The sequence below is a fragment of the Protobothrops mucrosquamatus genome, unplaced genomic scaffold, assembly GCF_001527695.2.
Source record: "Protobothrops mucrosquamatus isolate PMUCROS unplaced genomic scaffold, P.Mucros_1.0 scaffold8, whole genome shotgun sequence".
NCBI classification, from domain to species: Eukaryota; Metazoa; Chordata; class Lepidosauria; order Squamata; family Viperidae; genus Protobothrops; species Protobothrops mucrosquamatus.
The window spans coordinates 1,175,455-1,193,219 of record NW_015386395.1 but is presented as its reverse complement, the minus strand read 5'-3'; the positions used below and the strand labels follow the sequence as shown (position 1 = coordinate 1,193,219).

Here is a 17,765-nt window from a genome sequence, read left to right as displayed (position 1 = left end):
TCGGTTTTTTAATCTGGTTTTATAGGGGTTTGTATTTTTATGCTTTGTATTTGTACTGTTTTTAATACGCTGTGCACCGCCCTGAGTCCTGCGGGAGAAGGGCGGTATATAAATTAAATTATAATAATAATAATAATAATAATAATAATAATAATAATAATAATAATAATAATAATAATAATAATAATAATAATAATAACAACAACCTTGGTTCTTTTATGACTCGTGGAGCCAAGGTTGCCTACCCCTGGTCTGGTCTAATGGGAGTTAAGGCTCAAAAGGTGTAGAAGGCCTCAGGAGGTCCACTCCTACTATACAGGCAGTCCTTGACTTACAACCATTCGTTTAGTGACCACTCGACGTTACAACAGCACTGAAAAAAGTGATTTATGACCGTTTTTCACATTTATGACTGTTGCAGAACCCCATGGTCACATAATCAAAATTTGTACGCTTGGCATGTATTTATGACAATTGCAGTGTCCCGGGATGATGTGATCATCTTTTGCAATCTTCTGACAAGCAAAGTCAATGGGGAAGCCAGATTCACTTAACAACCATCTTACTCAGCTGTGATGGTGCAGTGGTTAGAATGCAGTACTGCAGGCTAATTCTGCTGACTGCCACGAGTTTGATCTTGACTGGCTGAAGGTTGACTCAGTCTTCCAGCCTTCCAAGGTCAGTAAAATGAGGACCCAGATTGTTGGGGGGCAAGATGCTGACTCTGTAAAACTGCTTACTGAGGGCTATAAAGCCCTACTTTAGGCCTCTGCCGCCGTGTGCAAAAAAAAAAAAGGTTCAATCAATCAATCAATTTCAATTTCTTGCAGGAAAAAAAAAGATCTCGCAAAGTTGGAATTGATTGATTGAACTTTTTAATTCCCACCCAGTCTGCTGTTACCACCACAGCCACGCCCACCCAATGGGCCACGCCCACCCGGCACCCGACGATACATAAATGGGTTTTGGGTTGCAGTTTGGGCACTCGATCTCTAAAGGTTTCACCATCACTGGTCTAAGCTCTTCCACAATTTTCCTTAGTAGTTTCTGATGTTGATCAAACTGATCAACTGTTGTTCTCTAGCTGCCACCTGTTACAGTCCACATTTCTTCATAGATATTGACAGCAACTGAATGCACTGCAAGTAAAATAAACTTTTGTTTTGGCCCCCTCCAGGGACTGAGTGATTTCTGCTTTGAGCCAGATGGTTACGTGATGAACACAACCCAAGCCAGGACTGGACTTAGCCCAGGTAGGATGAGATCTGCTGCATCTTACGGAATAAAGATGCTGGATTTGCACCCAGGGAATAACTCAGCTCCCAGGCTGCGAAGCTGCACTGTGGCAATACTTTCCTAACAAGAATGCAACGTGCAAACTTTAGTAGTAATTGTGTTATATAGTCCAGAGAAATTAAATCTCCCTTCCCCCTGATCATTTGGCAAGTTTTTACATTTTAAAAATTTGTTGCCGTTCTTTCAAACTTTTGTAAGGGGTGCGAGAATATATCAGAAGTGTTCTAGGGGTGCGGGATATAGAAAAGTTTGGGAATCACTGTCCTAGAGCAGGGGTCCCCAACCCCCAGTCCATGGCCCAGTACCCGTCCACGGCATGCCAGCAACCATACACACAAACAAGCAAAGCCCCATCCGCAGGATGCAGGCAGCACACAAAACCACACACCCTCTGGTCTGCGGAAAAACCTCTCTCCACAAAACCGGTCCCTGATGCCGAAAAGGTTGGGGACCTCTGTCCTAGAGCAATCTGATTTGTTTTGCCTGTTGAAATGTTGGTCTGTCATGAAGGTATCCAACATCTAGAGCAAGAGGTGTCTAACCCTGGCAATTTTAAGAGTTGTGGACCAACTCCCAGAATTCCCCACCAAGTCATGTTGGCTGGGGAATTCTGGGGGTTGAAATCCACAAGTCGTAAATTTGCCAAGGTTGGACACCCTTGAGCTAGAGTCTCTTTTACGGGGAAGGGCTGGAAATCCATGAACATGCACCAGGGTTGCCATTTCCAGAATGCTCAACCCACACATGGCCAAGGGCAAAGGTGGTGATTCCAATTTCTTCCCAACAGTTCCCAGGGTGTAGCTATTTAATACTCTTTATTTTGGTGATTGATCTCTTTTCTTCCTCTAGTTGCATGTGTGTGTATGTGTGTGTGTGTGTGTGTGTGTGTGTGTGTGTGTATGTGTGTGTGTGAAATATATGGACATGTTTCTTTCCCCACCTCATCTGAACATGTACAGGGGTTGGATAAACAAACTCAGGAGATCTAAAAAGGGGTTTTAAAGACCTAATGTCTAGAATAGATGGATCCAGTGGCTTGATGCCCTTTTTTTCTTTTCCTTCAACCCTGTAGAAATCCTACAATACTATTTAACCTGCAGCCAAGATATTTTAAACCCTTTTCAGCAGGTAAGTATTCCCTCTTTTCCATTAAATAACACGTGTGGATGTGGTAGAAGTTTTGAGGATGGTATATTGAATTCTCAGATTAAATCCAAAACTAAATCCAAGCACTGCTATTCCTCATCTTTGAACCTTTTAAGATATGTGGACTTCAACTCCCAGAAATCCCCAGCCAGCCCATCTATTTTCAACCATATTTCATAATATTTGGATGTTTCTAAAAACATATGCTACAGATGAAATCTGGTTACTCTCCGTATACAAATCCTTTACCCATGTTATGCATCTCATGCAGGGTGTAATCTTGGCAAGTTGTAAAATTGTAGAATAAACAGTTATATCTGTAGACTGTTTTGATTAACCAATTGCTAGTTTAGCTCTCCTCTAACTGACTGGCAGGTGGAAAAAAAAATAAGCTTTTGCTTTGTTATTTTCATTTGCTGATTTGCATATGGTCTTGTGATTGAAATCCCCTGGTTTAATGCAAAACAGGATAGAATTTAGTTTTACGGGGGAGAGGGGGTGTCCCAATTTTGAGATTCCTTTTATTGGGTGTTTCAACTCTGCAACGAACCTGGGTGAAGCCATCTTGCTAGTTTTTGGTTGCCCTGAGAATGTGGGGAGGAATGGGGAGTTTTATGCTAGTCTAAACAATTCTCTGTCCCATGGGAACCAAGGTCATTTTTGTTCGTTAGACTGGGGGTTGAGCCTAATGTTAGAATGCCCACCAAACTATTCTATTGGGAAACATAGTTGATTGCATAGTTTCTGGGGTGGGAAGTTTAACTTTGCAATACTGTAACTTTTTGGAGGGAACTTTAGTCTTGATTTCACTTTTGACCATGCCGATACTTTGTAGCCAATAAACATGTTCTTAGAAAAGAACTCAAGCCTCGGAGTTCTGCTTTAATTGGTTTCATCTATCGGAACCATGATAGGGTATTTGTAAATTTGCTAACCTCAAATGCAGGTAGTCCTTGACTTATGATAGTTTGCTTTGTGACCATTCAAAGTTACAACATTGCTGAAAAGAATGACTTACAACCAGTCCCGGCTCTTATTACTTAGGCACAGCATCTCTGCAGTCATGTGATTGTGATCTAGGTGCTTGGCACCCGGCTCACATTTATGACAGCTGCAGCATCCTAGGGCTACATGATGGCCATTTGAGAGCTTCACAGCCAGCTTCTGACAAACAGAATCACAAATCACAATCATGTGATGTCTTGTTTAATGACTGGGGTGATTTGCTTAACAGCCATGGCCAAAAAAATAATAATGTAAAATTGGGTACCTGTCTCACCCGATGCCTAGCTAATGACTGTACCCCTTAAACTTTCTGGTTGCAACTGTGATTGTAAGTCAAGGGCTACCTGCACTTCGTGTTTTTCTTCTCATTTCTTTCCTGCCAACTCTCTAGAGACTCACTGTGTGTCAGAGGGCCCTATCCAACATACATTCTCAGCTATACGGATTGGAGAGAGAAGCCATTCCCCACTTCCCAGCAGCCGAGGTCAGTGGGGATTCTTAGAGAAAAGGGGATGCTGGGATTGCATGATTCTCTTGAACTGGGCAAAGTTATGGGAGGGGGGGTTAGTCAGAGGGAAAGGGAAGGCTGCAGATTAGGGCAACTGTGCTCTCATTCATACCACTTGTACATTGCAGAAGAACATCGTATCCATCCAGAGTACTTTGAATATCACAGAAAGTAATTTCCATCATCTTGTAGCTCTCCTCAACTGCAGGGGACTTCATAAGGTACGCCCGTTACCCTTATTTGTCATTTAATCACTCCAGCCACTCTGCCTAACATTTCTTAATATTTCCGGATACATTTTAAGATCCTGACTTTTGCCCCTATTTCCTTAGGATACGGTGTGCATGCATGCATACTAACGGTATCATCCTCTACAACAAGAATCGATAGTTTGGTGCTCTCCAAATATTTTGGATTTCTATTTCTGTCACCACCAGTGTGCCCAGTCACGAGCAAGGGTAGAAAATAGTGGTCCTGCAGATATTGCTTATTGCATCTTCCAGGATCCCTCACCATTATCCTAAGCTAGGAGTAGGCAATCTTGGCTCTTTTATGACTCGTGGACTTCAACTCCCATAATTCCTGAGCCAGCCATGCTGAGGGGAAAGGGAGAGGTTTCCATGCTGAGCCATGCTGGCTCAGGAATTCTGGGAGTTGAAGTCCACGAGTGATGAATTGTTGAATCTGTAGTTGAAACATTTGGAGATTCCAAACTCTTTGCCCACACGCAGAGAGATGACTCCCTCTATACATCATAGGGGTATGTTCCTTTTCATATGAGCAATTTTCCATTTAAAGCAAAATGGAGCAATCTCAATATGGCAGAATCTCAGTATGGTGGACTTACAGCATCCTGTAATTTTATACTCAGTTTGCATACAACGATTTGAAGCATCTGTACATATGCTCACAACCAGCGAGAGTGAACAATGGAGGGATCATAAGCATCAGTCCAGATATCAAAGCCTCTTCCATGAGGAGCTGTGGTGGGGGACCAGTGGGTAGAATTGCAATACTGCAGGCCAGTGGTGGGATTCAGCCGGTTCGCACCACTTCGGCAGAACCGATAGTTAATTTTTTTGTTGCCCAGGCCCAGAATGGACTTCCGGAAGTGGCATCCACACAGAGAACTGGTTGTTCACATATTTGAATCCCACCACTGCTGCAGGCTAATTCTGCTGACTGCCGTCTGCCAGCAGTTCTGCAGTTCAATTCTTACCAACTCAGGGTTGACTCAGCCTTCCATCTTTCCGAGGTCGGTAAAATGAGCTCCCAGATTGTTGGGGGCAATAGGCTGATTCTGTAAACCGCTTAAAGAGGGCTGTAAAGCACAGTGAAGGGGGTATATAAGTCTAAGTGCTATTGCTATAAATCTAGGGGATGAAAGAGCTATGGCATACTCATAACTTTACAGATCTGTCCTTCTCATCTTGGTATTTCAGATGGACCGAATAGAAATTCCCATTAAAAGGCAGTAAAAGAGAGTGAAAGTGTGAGTTAGTGATTAAAAATGATAATGTCCCATCTGGGTACCCTGATATCCAGAAACCAGGAATCATTGCCAATAGACTTTCAAATTTCCATCTGGAAGCTACTGTACCTCTGTGTCACTTTCTGTGTCTCCTAGGACTATGTGGATGGCCTGAAAGGGCTGTGCTATGATGGCATGGAGGGATTGCTTTTCCTCCTCCTGTTCTCCTTCCTCTCTGCCCTTTCCTTCACCACAGCGGTCTGTAGTCTGCCTCGGGCTTGGAAGAGGTTCCAGAACAGGTGAGTGCTAAGATCCCGTGTGTGAGAATTGTGAGCCTCAGCTGCATGCAGGCAGAATCTTCACCACTTCCAGATTAGGCAAAAAAGAAATATATCCTGCTCAAATACCCCGAAAGGTAGTTGCTGCAGATGTGAATAACCACAGCCCTCAAGATCTGTATAGATGCCCAAGCCTTGAGGAGTAGTTTAAGGGCTTCTCCAAAATTAGTCGCCAAATTGTAGCTTTTAATATAACCAGAGGAAGGAAATATGAAACACAGGTAGTCCTCAACTTACGATCACAATTAAGCCCAAAATTTATGTGGCTAAGTGAGATATTTCTTAAATGAATTTTGCCCCATTTTACGGCCTTGATTGTTTTTAAGTGAATCACTGCAGTTGTTAAGTTCGTCACACGGTTGTTAAGCGAATCTGGCTTCCCCATTGACTTTGCTTATCAGAAGGTTGTAAAAGATGATCACGTGACCCTGGGACACAGCAACTGTCATAAATGTGAACCAGTTGCCAAGCATCTGAATTCAGATCACGTGACCATGGGGATGCTGCAACAGTTGTATGTGTGAAAAATGGTCATAAATCACTTTTTCCAGTGCCGTTCTAACTTTGAATGGTCACTAAATGAACTGTTGTAAGTTGTGGACTACCTATAGGTGGTTAAATCATACTAGTTATATTTAATCAAAGTTAAAGAACTTAAATGTGAATAGTTATTTAATTTTAAATGGTAAGTTAATAAAATCTTGGTTTTTCTCCAAACCCTGCCTATTCTTTTTGGCATGCATCTTCAGTAGGCCACTCACAGGCCAAAAATGTTGCAGGTCTCTGGTGTAGACAATACAAAGCACAATGATCCCATTCAGAGTAAGACTTTCTATGTCCGTTAACATAGATTCTCAGCCCTAAACAAAAGGTGTGTTGAGAATTCTGGGGATTCAGAAGTCCAAATGAAACCAGGGTGTGTCTGATTTGACAAGGCGAATGTAGAATTTGTGAACTAGATCAGAAGCTTGGACCAGGTTTTCATGTCCTCCTGTTCTGGATTTACATACTAAAGCAGGGGTTGGGAACCATGGCCCTTTTATGACTTGTGGACTTCAACTCCCAGAATTCCTGAGGCAGCCATGCTGGATTTGGCACAAACTGTTTCCTGGATAGATGCTCGATGACCATAGTCATCTTCATAGTCATTAGGCTAGGCAGCTCTTTCCTTGTTGCTCACTCCTTTACTCCTTTTTCCCCCTCTTTTTTTCCTGAATTCCTGTGTAGGGACTCGGACTATGACGACATGGAGGATGACGACCCTTTCACGCCCCAGGCACGTAGACCGCCAACAGTGCGCGCAGGGGGGGCTGGGCCCAGCCTGCCCAGCTCCTTTGGCCACTGTTCAAGCTGGGGCAGCCGGGGCAGCCTGCGCCTTTCAGCCCCCCCCATTTCCAACGCCCCCGTCTCACAGTACATGTGAGTAACCCCCAAACCCCACCTCCCAACCCCCTCCCCACGCGCTTGGGCTTAATACCCCCTGCAAGGCTGGAGGGGCTTGGAATGGCCCCCTGTGGCCCAGACCCGAGTGCGTGAGGGGGAGGGGGAAGGGAGGACAGACTCCCCCCAAATCACAAACTGACTGTTCCCTCTACCTCTTCAAGTTCCTTTCCTCTCCCTCCTACCTCCTTCCCTGGCCTTTTCCTCATCCCATTCATTCTCCTTCCCCAGTGCTGCTTTATCCCAAAGGTCCTTTTTCAGGAGGCAACTGGACTTCCTTGTTTTTTCTTTGAAGACGTTTCGCTTCTCATCCAAGAAGCTTCTTCAGCTCTGACCGGATGGTGGGAAATGGAAGGATTTATATTCCTTGCAGACAGCTGGTCATTTGCCTTCTTTTAGAGAATCTCTGAGGCCACCTGGTGGTTTTATCTGTGTCCTCAAGGCCACCTGAGTGATGCAAATGGGTGTAGAGCCTTCTTGGCTGCAGGATGTTTCTGCCTTGTGTCCCTTTATTGTTGAAGACAGGCGCAGGCTGTTGGGGATGAGTCTGTCTTGTCTGCATCTCAAACTGAAGCACAAATGGTTCCCGTAGTCTGCAATCCTTTCTGGAAATCTGTTCATACTCCCGCACCTCAACGACTCTCCAAAAGAAGGCAAATGACCAGCTGTCTGCAAGGAATATAAATCTTTCAATTCCCCACCATCCGGTCAGAGCTGAAGAAGCTTCTTGGATGAGAAGCGAAACATCTTCAAAGAAAAAACAAGAAAGTCCAGTTGCCTCCTGAAAAAGCACCTTTGGGACAACCGTGACCTGAATGACTGAGAATCTCCATAGACCAGGGGTAGGCAACCTTGGCTCTTTTATGACTCGTGGACTTCAACTCCCAGAATTCCTGAGCCAGCACAGTTGAAGTCCATGAGTCATAAAAGAGCCAAGGTTGCCTATCCCTGCCATAGACAGTGCTGCTTTGGCTGTTCAGGGAGGAAAAAGACCATCTTAGTTGGGTTCCCTAATCAAGGAGAAGGGCAGATGCGATGGCCAACATTGTTTAGCAGTTTTGAAGTTTAAAGAAAGGAGAATAATAGGTGATTTTGGTTGCCTAGGGAAAGCTTACAGGTAGTCCTCGATTTACGACCGTAATTGAGTCCAATTTTTTTTTGCTAAGCGGGACAGTTGTTAAGTGAATTTTGCCCCATTTTACAACTTTTCTTAATAATAATAATAATAATAATAATAATAATAATAATAATAATAATAATAATAATAATAATGTTGGAAGGGACCTTGGAGGTCATCTAGTCCAACCCCCTGCTCAGGCAGGAAACCCTATACCATTTCAAACAAACGCTGTACTGTTGTTAAGTTACTAACCTGGTTGTTAAGCAACTCTGGCTTCCCCATTGACTTTGCTTGTCAGAAGGTTGCAAAAGGTGATCACATGACCTCGGGACACTGCAACTATCATAAATATGAATCAGTTGCCCAGCATCTGAATTTTGATTATGTGACCACGGGGATGCTGCAATAGCTGTAAGTAACTTTGAATAGTCACTAAACGAACTATTGTAAGTCGAGGATATACCTGTGTTTTCCAGTCTAAATCAATGATGGCAAACCTTTTAGAGACCGAGTGCCCCAAAACTGCCCCACCCCCTGCCCCCCCTGCCCCACCCCCACCTGAGATCGCCCAGGCGGCCCTGCAGCGCCATGGTGACCACGCCCTCCACCTGTGCACCGCAGCATCATCTGCACGTGACAGGGCGGAGTCTTGTCTCTGCTGCCTGGCTGCCATGTTCTTAACTGTGCTGCTCTGCACGGGCCACTCCTGGGAGCGGCTCTCCTCTGGGGGGGGGCTGCTGGTGAGGAGGGGGCCTCCTCTGGGGGGGCTGCTGGTGAGGAGGGCTGGAGTGACGGCACATGTGCCCACAGAGAGGGCTCTGAGTGCCGTCTCTGGCATGCATGCCATAGGTTTGCCACCACTGGTCTAGATCACTGGAGTAGGAGAGGGAATGTTTATTTTATATACAGCATTATGCTATCACCCACTGCTTCCTTCAGAAACCTCTAAGCAGCATACTTAATTCTTCTTACTCTTACTTTCATAGAGTATAAGGATTTTAAGGGGACTTGAGGTCATGTAGTCTGACTCTCTGAGCAGTGCAGGAATCTATTGTACCCTCCAGTATCTGTTTAAAGATAAGATGATAGGATAAGAGATAAGATATAAGACCAGATAAGATATAAACCTTTATTGTCATTTTTTTTTTACTGTGAGCACACTGGCACACATTAAGAATGAAATTCTGTTGCCCGCTCTCAAAAAAAAGTATATAAACACCTCCAACAGAGGAGGCTTTATTGCCTGCAGATGCAGTCTGTTCCACTTTGCTCCTATTCATTAAATACCATTTTAGATTTCTTTTACTACCACCAGGAGCGATCCCACTAAAGCAGTTACCCATGGAGATGGAATCATTAATTCCTTTGTTTTCTTCATTTGTCTATTTTTTTTTATGTCTTCCACCTTGCTTCCGTAATGGTGAACTAGCCATTTGTATCACTTTCCATTCCTGACCCAAGTACCCCTTCCCCAAGACAACCCATTTATCAAAATGCTCTTCTGAAAATGCTACTCTAAGCCCCTTCACCATCTCTCATGTGTTCCCAGTGACTGATCCTTTCCTTACTCCCAGTTTTCTACACTGATTTCCACATTAAGCAAAACTGATTGCTACTGTTTTATTCTTCTCTCCTCAATCCTGAACCTTTTCACTGTTTTTCATGCCCCCATCCTCTGGAGTGTACTTCGGATCAAACGCACATTCAGAGAAATTACGTCTACCTAATTAACTTCTTGGGCTGCAACTTCTATACATATAGTGGAGAAATAGGTATTGCCCCTCCTGGCATAAATATACTCTCCAAAAGAGATAAATATTGCAAATCTTGTGATCTTTGATCTTTTTCTTCCTTTTTTTTTTTTTTTAAAAAAGAGGGATTATACAAAAATACTCTCCATTTGGAGTTCTCATGTCATACTATCAAGACTATAGTGAGATGGGACATATATCTACTCCTCCAAATAAAGAGGACCAAGAAGGTCATGATGAACCTAGGATCTACTACTGTATAATCCAGGCTATGGTTTATTGTCAGGAGATCTAAATAAACCAAGAGCCTTCATTTCAATGGCCACATAACTAGCGGTCCCCAACTTTTCCAGATTGGCAGACATGGTGAGGGGTGGACAGGGGATGGTTTCCCGTTGTGCTTGCACCACTTTCACAAATGCATCTCCACGCATGTGCTCACCCACCAGTTCTGCAGACCGGTTCTGAATGGGCTGCAGCCTGGCACTGAGCCGTGGACCAGGAGTTGGGGACCCCTGACATAGACATTTCTGTAGAGGTCCTTCAGAAAGTTGCCCATGTCCAACGAAGTAGAGTTTTCTAGTATTTTTGAAGTAAAGGACTGACCTTCCAGAGCTTGGATAGCTTGGCTTGGGGAGGGAGGGATTCGTTATCAGCAACTTTCTTGGTATCCCTTGCAGGAGTCAAAGCGCTTCGTACAGTGGCAGTCCTCAATTTGAGAGCATCCCCCTCATTGACCGTCATTCCCCACCCCCTTCGGTAAGTCAAAAGTGTGGACTCCTGCATACGTGGTGACCAAAGGCAGCACACCGTCTGTAGGCTATGACAGAGCAGAGATACAACAAGTGGCTTTGGTTTTGTGATCCCAGCTGATTTGTGGGGGATTGAAAACCTGGTGCATATACATCTGATGTGTTGGATTGTCAAAATAATAATCATCACCTAAACTGTCCCAAAGTTGCGTTGTTTTTTTCTTTGAAGACGTTTCACATCTCATCCAAGAAGCTGCTTCAGAACTGAAGAACTTTCAGAAACTGAAGAAGTTCTTGCATGAGAAGTGAAACGTATTCAAAGACAAAAAACCCATGAAAGTCCAGTTGCCTTTTGGTAAAGCACCTTTGGGACGACCATGAACTGGATGACTGAGACTCTCCTAAACTTAAAACGGACTTAGGTAGCAAAATAACTTTTTTTATTCCTTTGGTCAAAATGGGTTGAATCAGTTCTTTAATGGGGGGGAAGGTGGTGGCAATGGTGGCTCTGAGGGGGTTTGCAGATGCTGCTCACACCAGAGGCAGAAGGGAAGAGTTTTCATGATTTCTTGCATGGTTTATAAATTTAGTAACATGTATTTAGCCTGAGACACCATACATCTATTTAACTCTCATTATTTTGGGGGTAACTCAGGGCCATCAAAAAGGTCTGAAGCTATACACTCTCCCCGAACTACCTAATTATTTAACCCAGTAGTACCCAACCTTTCCAGCTTGGTGGCCTGAGGTGGGGGTGGGATGTGAGTGGCCAGCGCACAGCTCCATTTGTGTGACCTTCGTGTGTGCGAGCAGAAGGTGCTTGCTCTCGCGTGCGAAGCGGAGGGCGCTTGTGCTCATGCACAAAGCTTCACTCGCGTGAGTGGAGAGCACTCACATGCAAAGCTCCATTCACCCTCTACTCGTGCGAGTGGACCTTCGCGTGAGAGGACAAGCATCCGCCGCTTGTGCGTGATGGCCCATTTCTCCCATGGCCTGGTTTCAAACGGGCCACGGCCCGGTAGTGGGCCACAGTCTGGGGGTTGGGGATCCTTGATTTAATCGAACACCCACCCCCTACAAATATAACTACTAGAATTCTCAGCCAGTATGTTGGAAGGGGACGACAGAGAATGAGGTGGCTGGATGGAGTCACTGAAGCAGGAGGCGTGAGCTTAAATGGACTCCAGAAGATGGTAGAGGACAGGAAGGCCTGGAGGAGCGTTGTCCATGGGGTCACGATGGGCCAGACACGACTTCGCAACTAACAACAATATTGGTTGGATATTTTAAAATTGCAGCCCCCAACTCATCTGGAAAGTGACAGGTTGAAAAGGTAGAATGAGAATACCTGCTGTTCTAATATTGCTTGGTTATTAATTCCTCGCTCCTCTCTTTTCATCATTCCATAGTATTCTCCCAGCATGCGAGCGTCTTATGTTGGTGCTAGCGAAGAAGTGGTCCTCCCCTGCCAGACCGGATTACAGTCCTAGATGCAGCCCAGAAGACCCCAACCCAGATACACACCACCCCCAACTAACACAGAGAGACTCCCCAACCCAATCATTTATTAGAATACAACTTAAGTGAGCCTTTTTCACCAGGTGCCCCCCTGCTCTTCACTCGAATCTCTTCATTAGCCTACCTTCTCTAAGAAAGGAAAGGAAAAGTGGGGGGGGGGGAAGAAAGAGAATATTTTTTAGGCCGGGAGACATTCAATGGCAGGGGTGAGCAGTGTGAATACATTAAGAAATGTAAATAAAGAGAGACATGGTTGAGAGGCAGAACAAGTGCAAGCCACGTGAAAGGATGAATGACAGAAGAAAATTGGAAGCTGAACTAATTTCAAGATAGAAACGGAAGTTTATATACAAAAAAGTGTGCGCAAACACCAATGAATGGGTTTTTTTAAAAAAAATAATACCGCACGAGTGCAGACGTGATAGATAGACTGAAAGAGTATATGGACAATGGAGACAAAACAGCAAGAGCCATCCAGCTAGAGATGGATGCTCCCTGCTCTGGCGGTGGGTGTGCCAGAAAAGTGGAGGACACCACTGGGTCCCACCAAGAGACTTGAGAGAATAGGGGAATCCATTAGGGGCCCAGAGCTACCCTTGCTTCCCTATCAGCCTCCTCGCTCCTAATTAGAACCCGCAACACTAACAAGCATTTGGAACTTGCCCAGTTTAAAATAAAAGGGAAACTTTATTTTACATGGTGTCCATTTCTGCTTTTGCACACACACAACCTTGTGAGAGAATATGCAGTTATGGGGCATGTTTATATATTGCTACAATTCCTTTGGGGGGGCATTTTACTGGGAGGAATGAGCAAAGAACAGGGAGTATATGCCTAGATCATACATACATATTTACCAGTACACACACACACTCCTATATATAAGAGCCATGGTGGTAGTGGTTAGAATGCAGTATTGCAGGCTAATTCTGCCCACTGCCAGGGGTTCGATCCTCACCAGCTTAGGGTTGACTCAGCCTTCCATTCTTCCAAGGTCGGTAAAATAAGGACCCAGATTGTTGGGGGAAACAGGCTGACTCTGTAAACCACTTAGAGAGGCTGTAAAGCACCGTGAAGCAATTGCACCCAATTTTGTAACTTTAGCCCTGGTTGTTAAGCAAATAACTGCAGTTGTTAAGTGAATCATGCAGTTGTTAAGCGAATGTGGCTTTCAGCATTGACTTTGCCAATGGCAATCAGAAGACCCCAGGATGCTGCAATCATTGTAAATATGTGCCAGTTACCAAAAGCCCGAATTTGGATCATGTGATCCCAGGGACACTGCGAAGGTCGTAAGTGTGAGGACCAGCTGTAAGTCACTTTTCTCAGTGTCTAACCTCTAATGGTTGCTAAACGAATGGTTGTAAGTCAACGATTACCTGTATTTGCAACAAGGCCGTCCAGGGCTTGAAGGTCCATCCTAGCTGCCCAACTAAAGCAAGGAGGCCACCTGTTGTATATTGGGCAGCAGCAACGTAGAAAGATGCTGGGGGCAGATGCATTATCTTAATGAAATAGGCAAAGGTACCACTTCATAATGTGCAGAAGGTCATATATTTTATTAAAAACAACCCTGCCTGGATAGACAATGTCAAGTGATATGCTGGGAAAGATGGAAAGAAAGAGAAAAGGCTGACCAGCAGCAAGATGAATGGACTCAATTATAGTAGCAATGGGTTTATCATGGGAAGACTTGAAGGAACGCATTGGAAACAACTGTTCTGGAAAAAAAATCTCCAGTCAGAAAGAGCTGACACTGAGTGGATGGCATCTATCAATCAAGTAATAGCAAAATTGGGTAATTCAAGTAATGTCAAAAACTAGATCATTAATCATTGAGAACTGCAATATAATACAGTTTTGTACCAACATTCTATCAACACTGAACATTCTCAATTTGTATGAAGTTTCAGAGAAAATATATGCCGTTGCTTCCTAATTCTGTAGAGTTCTGAGCACACAAACTGTTCTTCTGAGTAGCCTCTTATTTCCACTTCTGTCTGTGTTCACTACTCAAGGTCACTGATAGAACGCATCAAAACACAATGTATTGTACAATGAACTTTACTGTCCCAAGTCAGAGTAAAGATACTATTTCCTCTCTTGATTAAGCTCTTCATAGCATTGATATACCATATCTACTAGTTGTTGAGCATCTTGTGCCGGCTACTCTTTCTGTCCTCTTCCAGTGACTGGTATGGGCTAAATATAATATGAAGATGAGCTTTTTCTAACCATTGCATTTGCTGTGATACAGATAGTCCTCGAATTACAACCACAATTGAGCCCAAAATTTCCACTGATATGAAAGATAGCTGTTATGTGAGTTTTGCCCCATTTTATGATCTTTCTTGCCACGGTTGTTAAGTGAATCACTGCAGTTGTTAAGTTGGTAACATGGTTGTTAAGTGAATCTGGGTTCCCCATTGACTTTGCTTGTCAGAAGGTTACAAATGGTGATCACTTGACTCTAAGACACTGCAACGGTCATAAATATGAACTAGTTGCTAAGCATCTGAATTGATCACATGACCATGGGGGTGCTGTAATGGTCACTAAATATGACGAACTGTCATAAGTCACTTTTTTCAGTGCCGTTGTAACTGAAAACTGTCACTAAACAAATGATTGTAAATTGAGGACAGAATGTGTGAAGCCTTGTGTCATCTCAGCCCCTGAATTTGGAAAAGTGGATTCTGTATTTAGTCCTTCTGTTCACGTGCATAGTCCTCTCAGATTCCATTTCCACTTACCTTTAAAATGTCTGGACAAGGTTGATTTATCCAGTCACAAATGAGTTTCTTTCTTCTTCTGATTTCATTTAGAATTATGTTATCCAACATAAGAAGCATAAAGGAGGCTACTTCCAGGTCGGAAGAGCTTCTGGCAAAGCCCCCACTGGCTATAATAATAATAATAATAATAATAATAATAATAATAATAATAATAATAATAATAATAATAATAATAATAATAATAATAAAAATGCCAAATCCAGTCTGAACATCTGGCTGACTGTGCGATGATCCATAATAATAATAATAATAATAATAATAATAATAATAATAATAATAATAATAATAATAATAATAATAATAATAAAGTTGGAAGGGACCTTGAAGTCATCTAGTCCAACCCCCTGCTCAGTCATAGCAAACTCCAAGTTTATCTGATTACATGACAATGCTTCCTGCCAGTGCTGAGCAGTGGGTTAAGTCAGAGTTCCCCAAACTTTCCAGCTTTGCAGACTGGCTGGGGGAGTTAAGAGGATGATTCTGTGCGAGTGGTGAGCAGCGTGCCTGCTACTCGCACAAGTGGGGGTGCATGCCCGCACACTTGCCCACTATTTCTGTGACCCGGTTTTAAACGGCTCAAGGCCCGGAAATGGGCTGCAGCCCAGGGATTGAGGACCATGGGTTAAGTCATCTATTCTTACATTGCTGTTGAACAGTGTGTCCCACCCAACTGGGACTCCATTTGCATGTTCAGAATAAAGAAGGGGGCTCTCATGGAGGGCTTCCTTATTCACATAATGACTACCATAGGGGTTGAGAAAACTAGAAAGCAACCCATTAATGCTGTTCTCTGTCACTCTCATTAGTGCCCCCCCTCCTCAAGATAATTCATTGCTACCCCCTCTACCGACTTTCCCTTTTGTCTTTTGTCTGGCATAGGAAGCACTGAACTGCAGCCACTTTGCCTAGTCCTCGATTTACAATCGATCGTTTAGCAACTGTTGAAACTTATCACAGATCCCTCCCCCCCAAAAAAATCTACTTATGATCTGATTTCAAAGTTCTGACATCGAGCCCGTCCTATCACAGTCACGTGACCGCATTTTGAGTGCTCCTGCCCCTCCTTGTGTTCCACCAACTCTTCCGTAGGTACCATCCTTCACAACTCATTTCCCTTTGCTAATGCCTGCGCCATTTAAAAATATCTGATCTGACACTCCCCAAGCAATGCCTGATGGTTAGGCCCACCCCTGCTTTCAAGATCCAAAACATAACTGTGCATCAAGTGTGCAATATTCCTTGACTGGCACACTTTTCCTTTTATTAAGATTACTTTACTTTTAAACACAGAGAAAGTAGGCAAACAACAGCAGCTGCTTCCAAGATCTTCTTTTGTGAATTTTCCATTCACAAAAATCTGAATGACCCCCCCCCCCTCACCCCCTATGACCAGAGGGGCAGGAGACAAGACACAACACAATTGAGAGTTAGATGGGAAACAGAGGATGAGAATAAGGATAGGAACTCCTTAGAATCTCCCAGGGTTGGGTGACCAGTATTAAAGGTTTAGTCTGGCAAGATTCTGTCTATTGGATGAAGGCAAATGAAGAACTGAACTTTGACTGGATTATTCTATGTTGTTCTTTCGATGTGCCCGACATCAGCCCTATCAGAATATATGGACAAATATACAAGGATACCAAAATTCAGTGCTAATCCTAACTATGATGAGAGACCAATGTGATAGGGGATAAAGTAAAACTTCATCACTTCACAAGCGCATGGCACAACATGGGAGATCAAACTCATCAGGACAAGATTCAGCAGTCCCTCTAATTTTGAAAGACAAAGGTCACTCTTTTGAAGACAGCCAAGTCTACATTTTGGACAGAGAAGCCCATTAGTTTGAAAGAGGGGTAAAAGAATCCATATATGTTAGACTTGAACACCACTTTCTACAGAGGAAGAGGAATAAGACACCACTTACCTTGCAGCAGTTCCAAGAAGATTCCACAACCAATTGTACCCTGATTCAGGTGACCCTGAGGGCATAGATAAACCCTCAGTGGCCTCAACAACTCTCAGAGAGAGTGCTAACGACCAGATGACTGCAAAAAAAAAAATACAATTCTTCCACTCCCTCCCGCCCGCCATTCTATCAAAATCTATCCTTCCATTCCCCCCCCCCCCCACTGTCCAGGCTCAATTGTCAGCACCTATCCTACCCCCCCCACCACCACCAGAACTTCTTGGATGAGAACTGAAACATTTTCTTCTTCCTCCTCAAAGAAAAAAATGGTCCAGTCGCCTTTTGAAGAAAAATAGCACTTTTCAGACAACTATGACCTGGATGATTAAGAATCTCCACAGGCACTTCCTCAGGAAGCCTATCCACTTCATCAGTGTCTTTCTTTGAACTTGATATAGACAACTTGCTAGAGGAATAAAATAGACAAAATATGTCCAGTCTCGTCTTAAAAACCTCCAGTGATGAAGCACCCACAACTTCTGAAAGCAAGGCATTCCACTGATTGTCTTCCCTGTTAAGGAATTTCTCCTTAATTCCAGGCTGCTTCTCTCCTTGATTTGTTTCCATGCATTGTTTCTTGTCCTGCCCTCTAATGCTTTGGAGAATAAGTTGACCCCCTCTTCTTTATGGCAGCCCCTCAAATACTGGAATACTGC

General features: G+C 43.7%; 1 protein-coding gene across 1 annotated transcript in view; it reads left to right on the top strand.

Moving 5' to 3' along the window:
• LOC107282449 (protein tweety homolog 1-like) overlaps window positions 1-12,335 on the top strand; it is a gene marked incomplete at its 5' end in the record, with an annotated part of 85,342 nt that extends 73,007 nt beyond the window's left edge. Inside the window, 8 exons of the mRNA XM_015810226.1 lie at window positions 1,178-1,253; window positions 2,369-2,424; window positions 3,839-3,931; window positions 4,084-4,176; window positions 5,583-5,725; window positions 6,992-7,183; window positions 10,756-10,834; window positions 12,237-12,335. Of these exons, the coding sequence (XP_015665712.1) occupies window positions 1,178-1,253; window positions 2,369-2,424; window positions 3,839-3,931; window positions 4,084-4,176; window positions 5,583-5,725; window positions 6,992-7,183; window positions 10,756-10,834; window positions 12,237-12,317 (813 nt within the window). The remainder of the gene's footprint in view (window positions 1-1,177; window positions 1,254-2,368; window positions 2,425-3,838; window positions 3,932-4,083; window positions 4,177-5,582; window positions 5,726-6,991; window positions 7,184-10,755; window positions 10,835-12,236) is intronic.
• Between the last annotated feature and the right edge of the window lie 5,430 nt (window positions 12,336-17,765).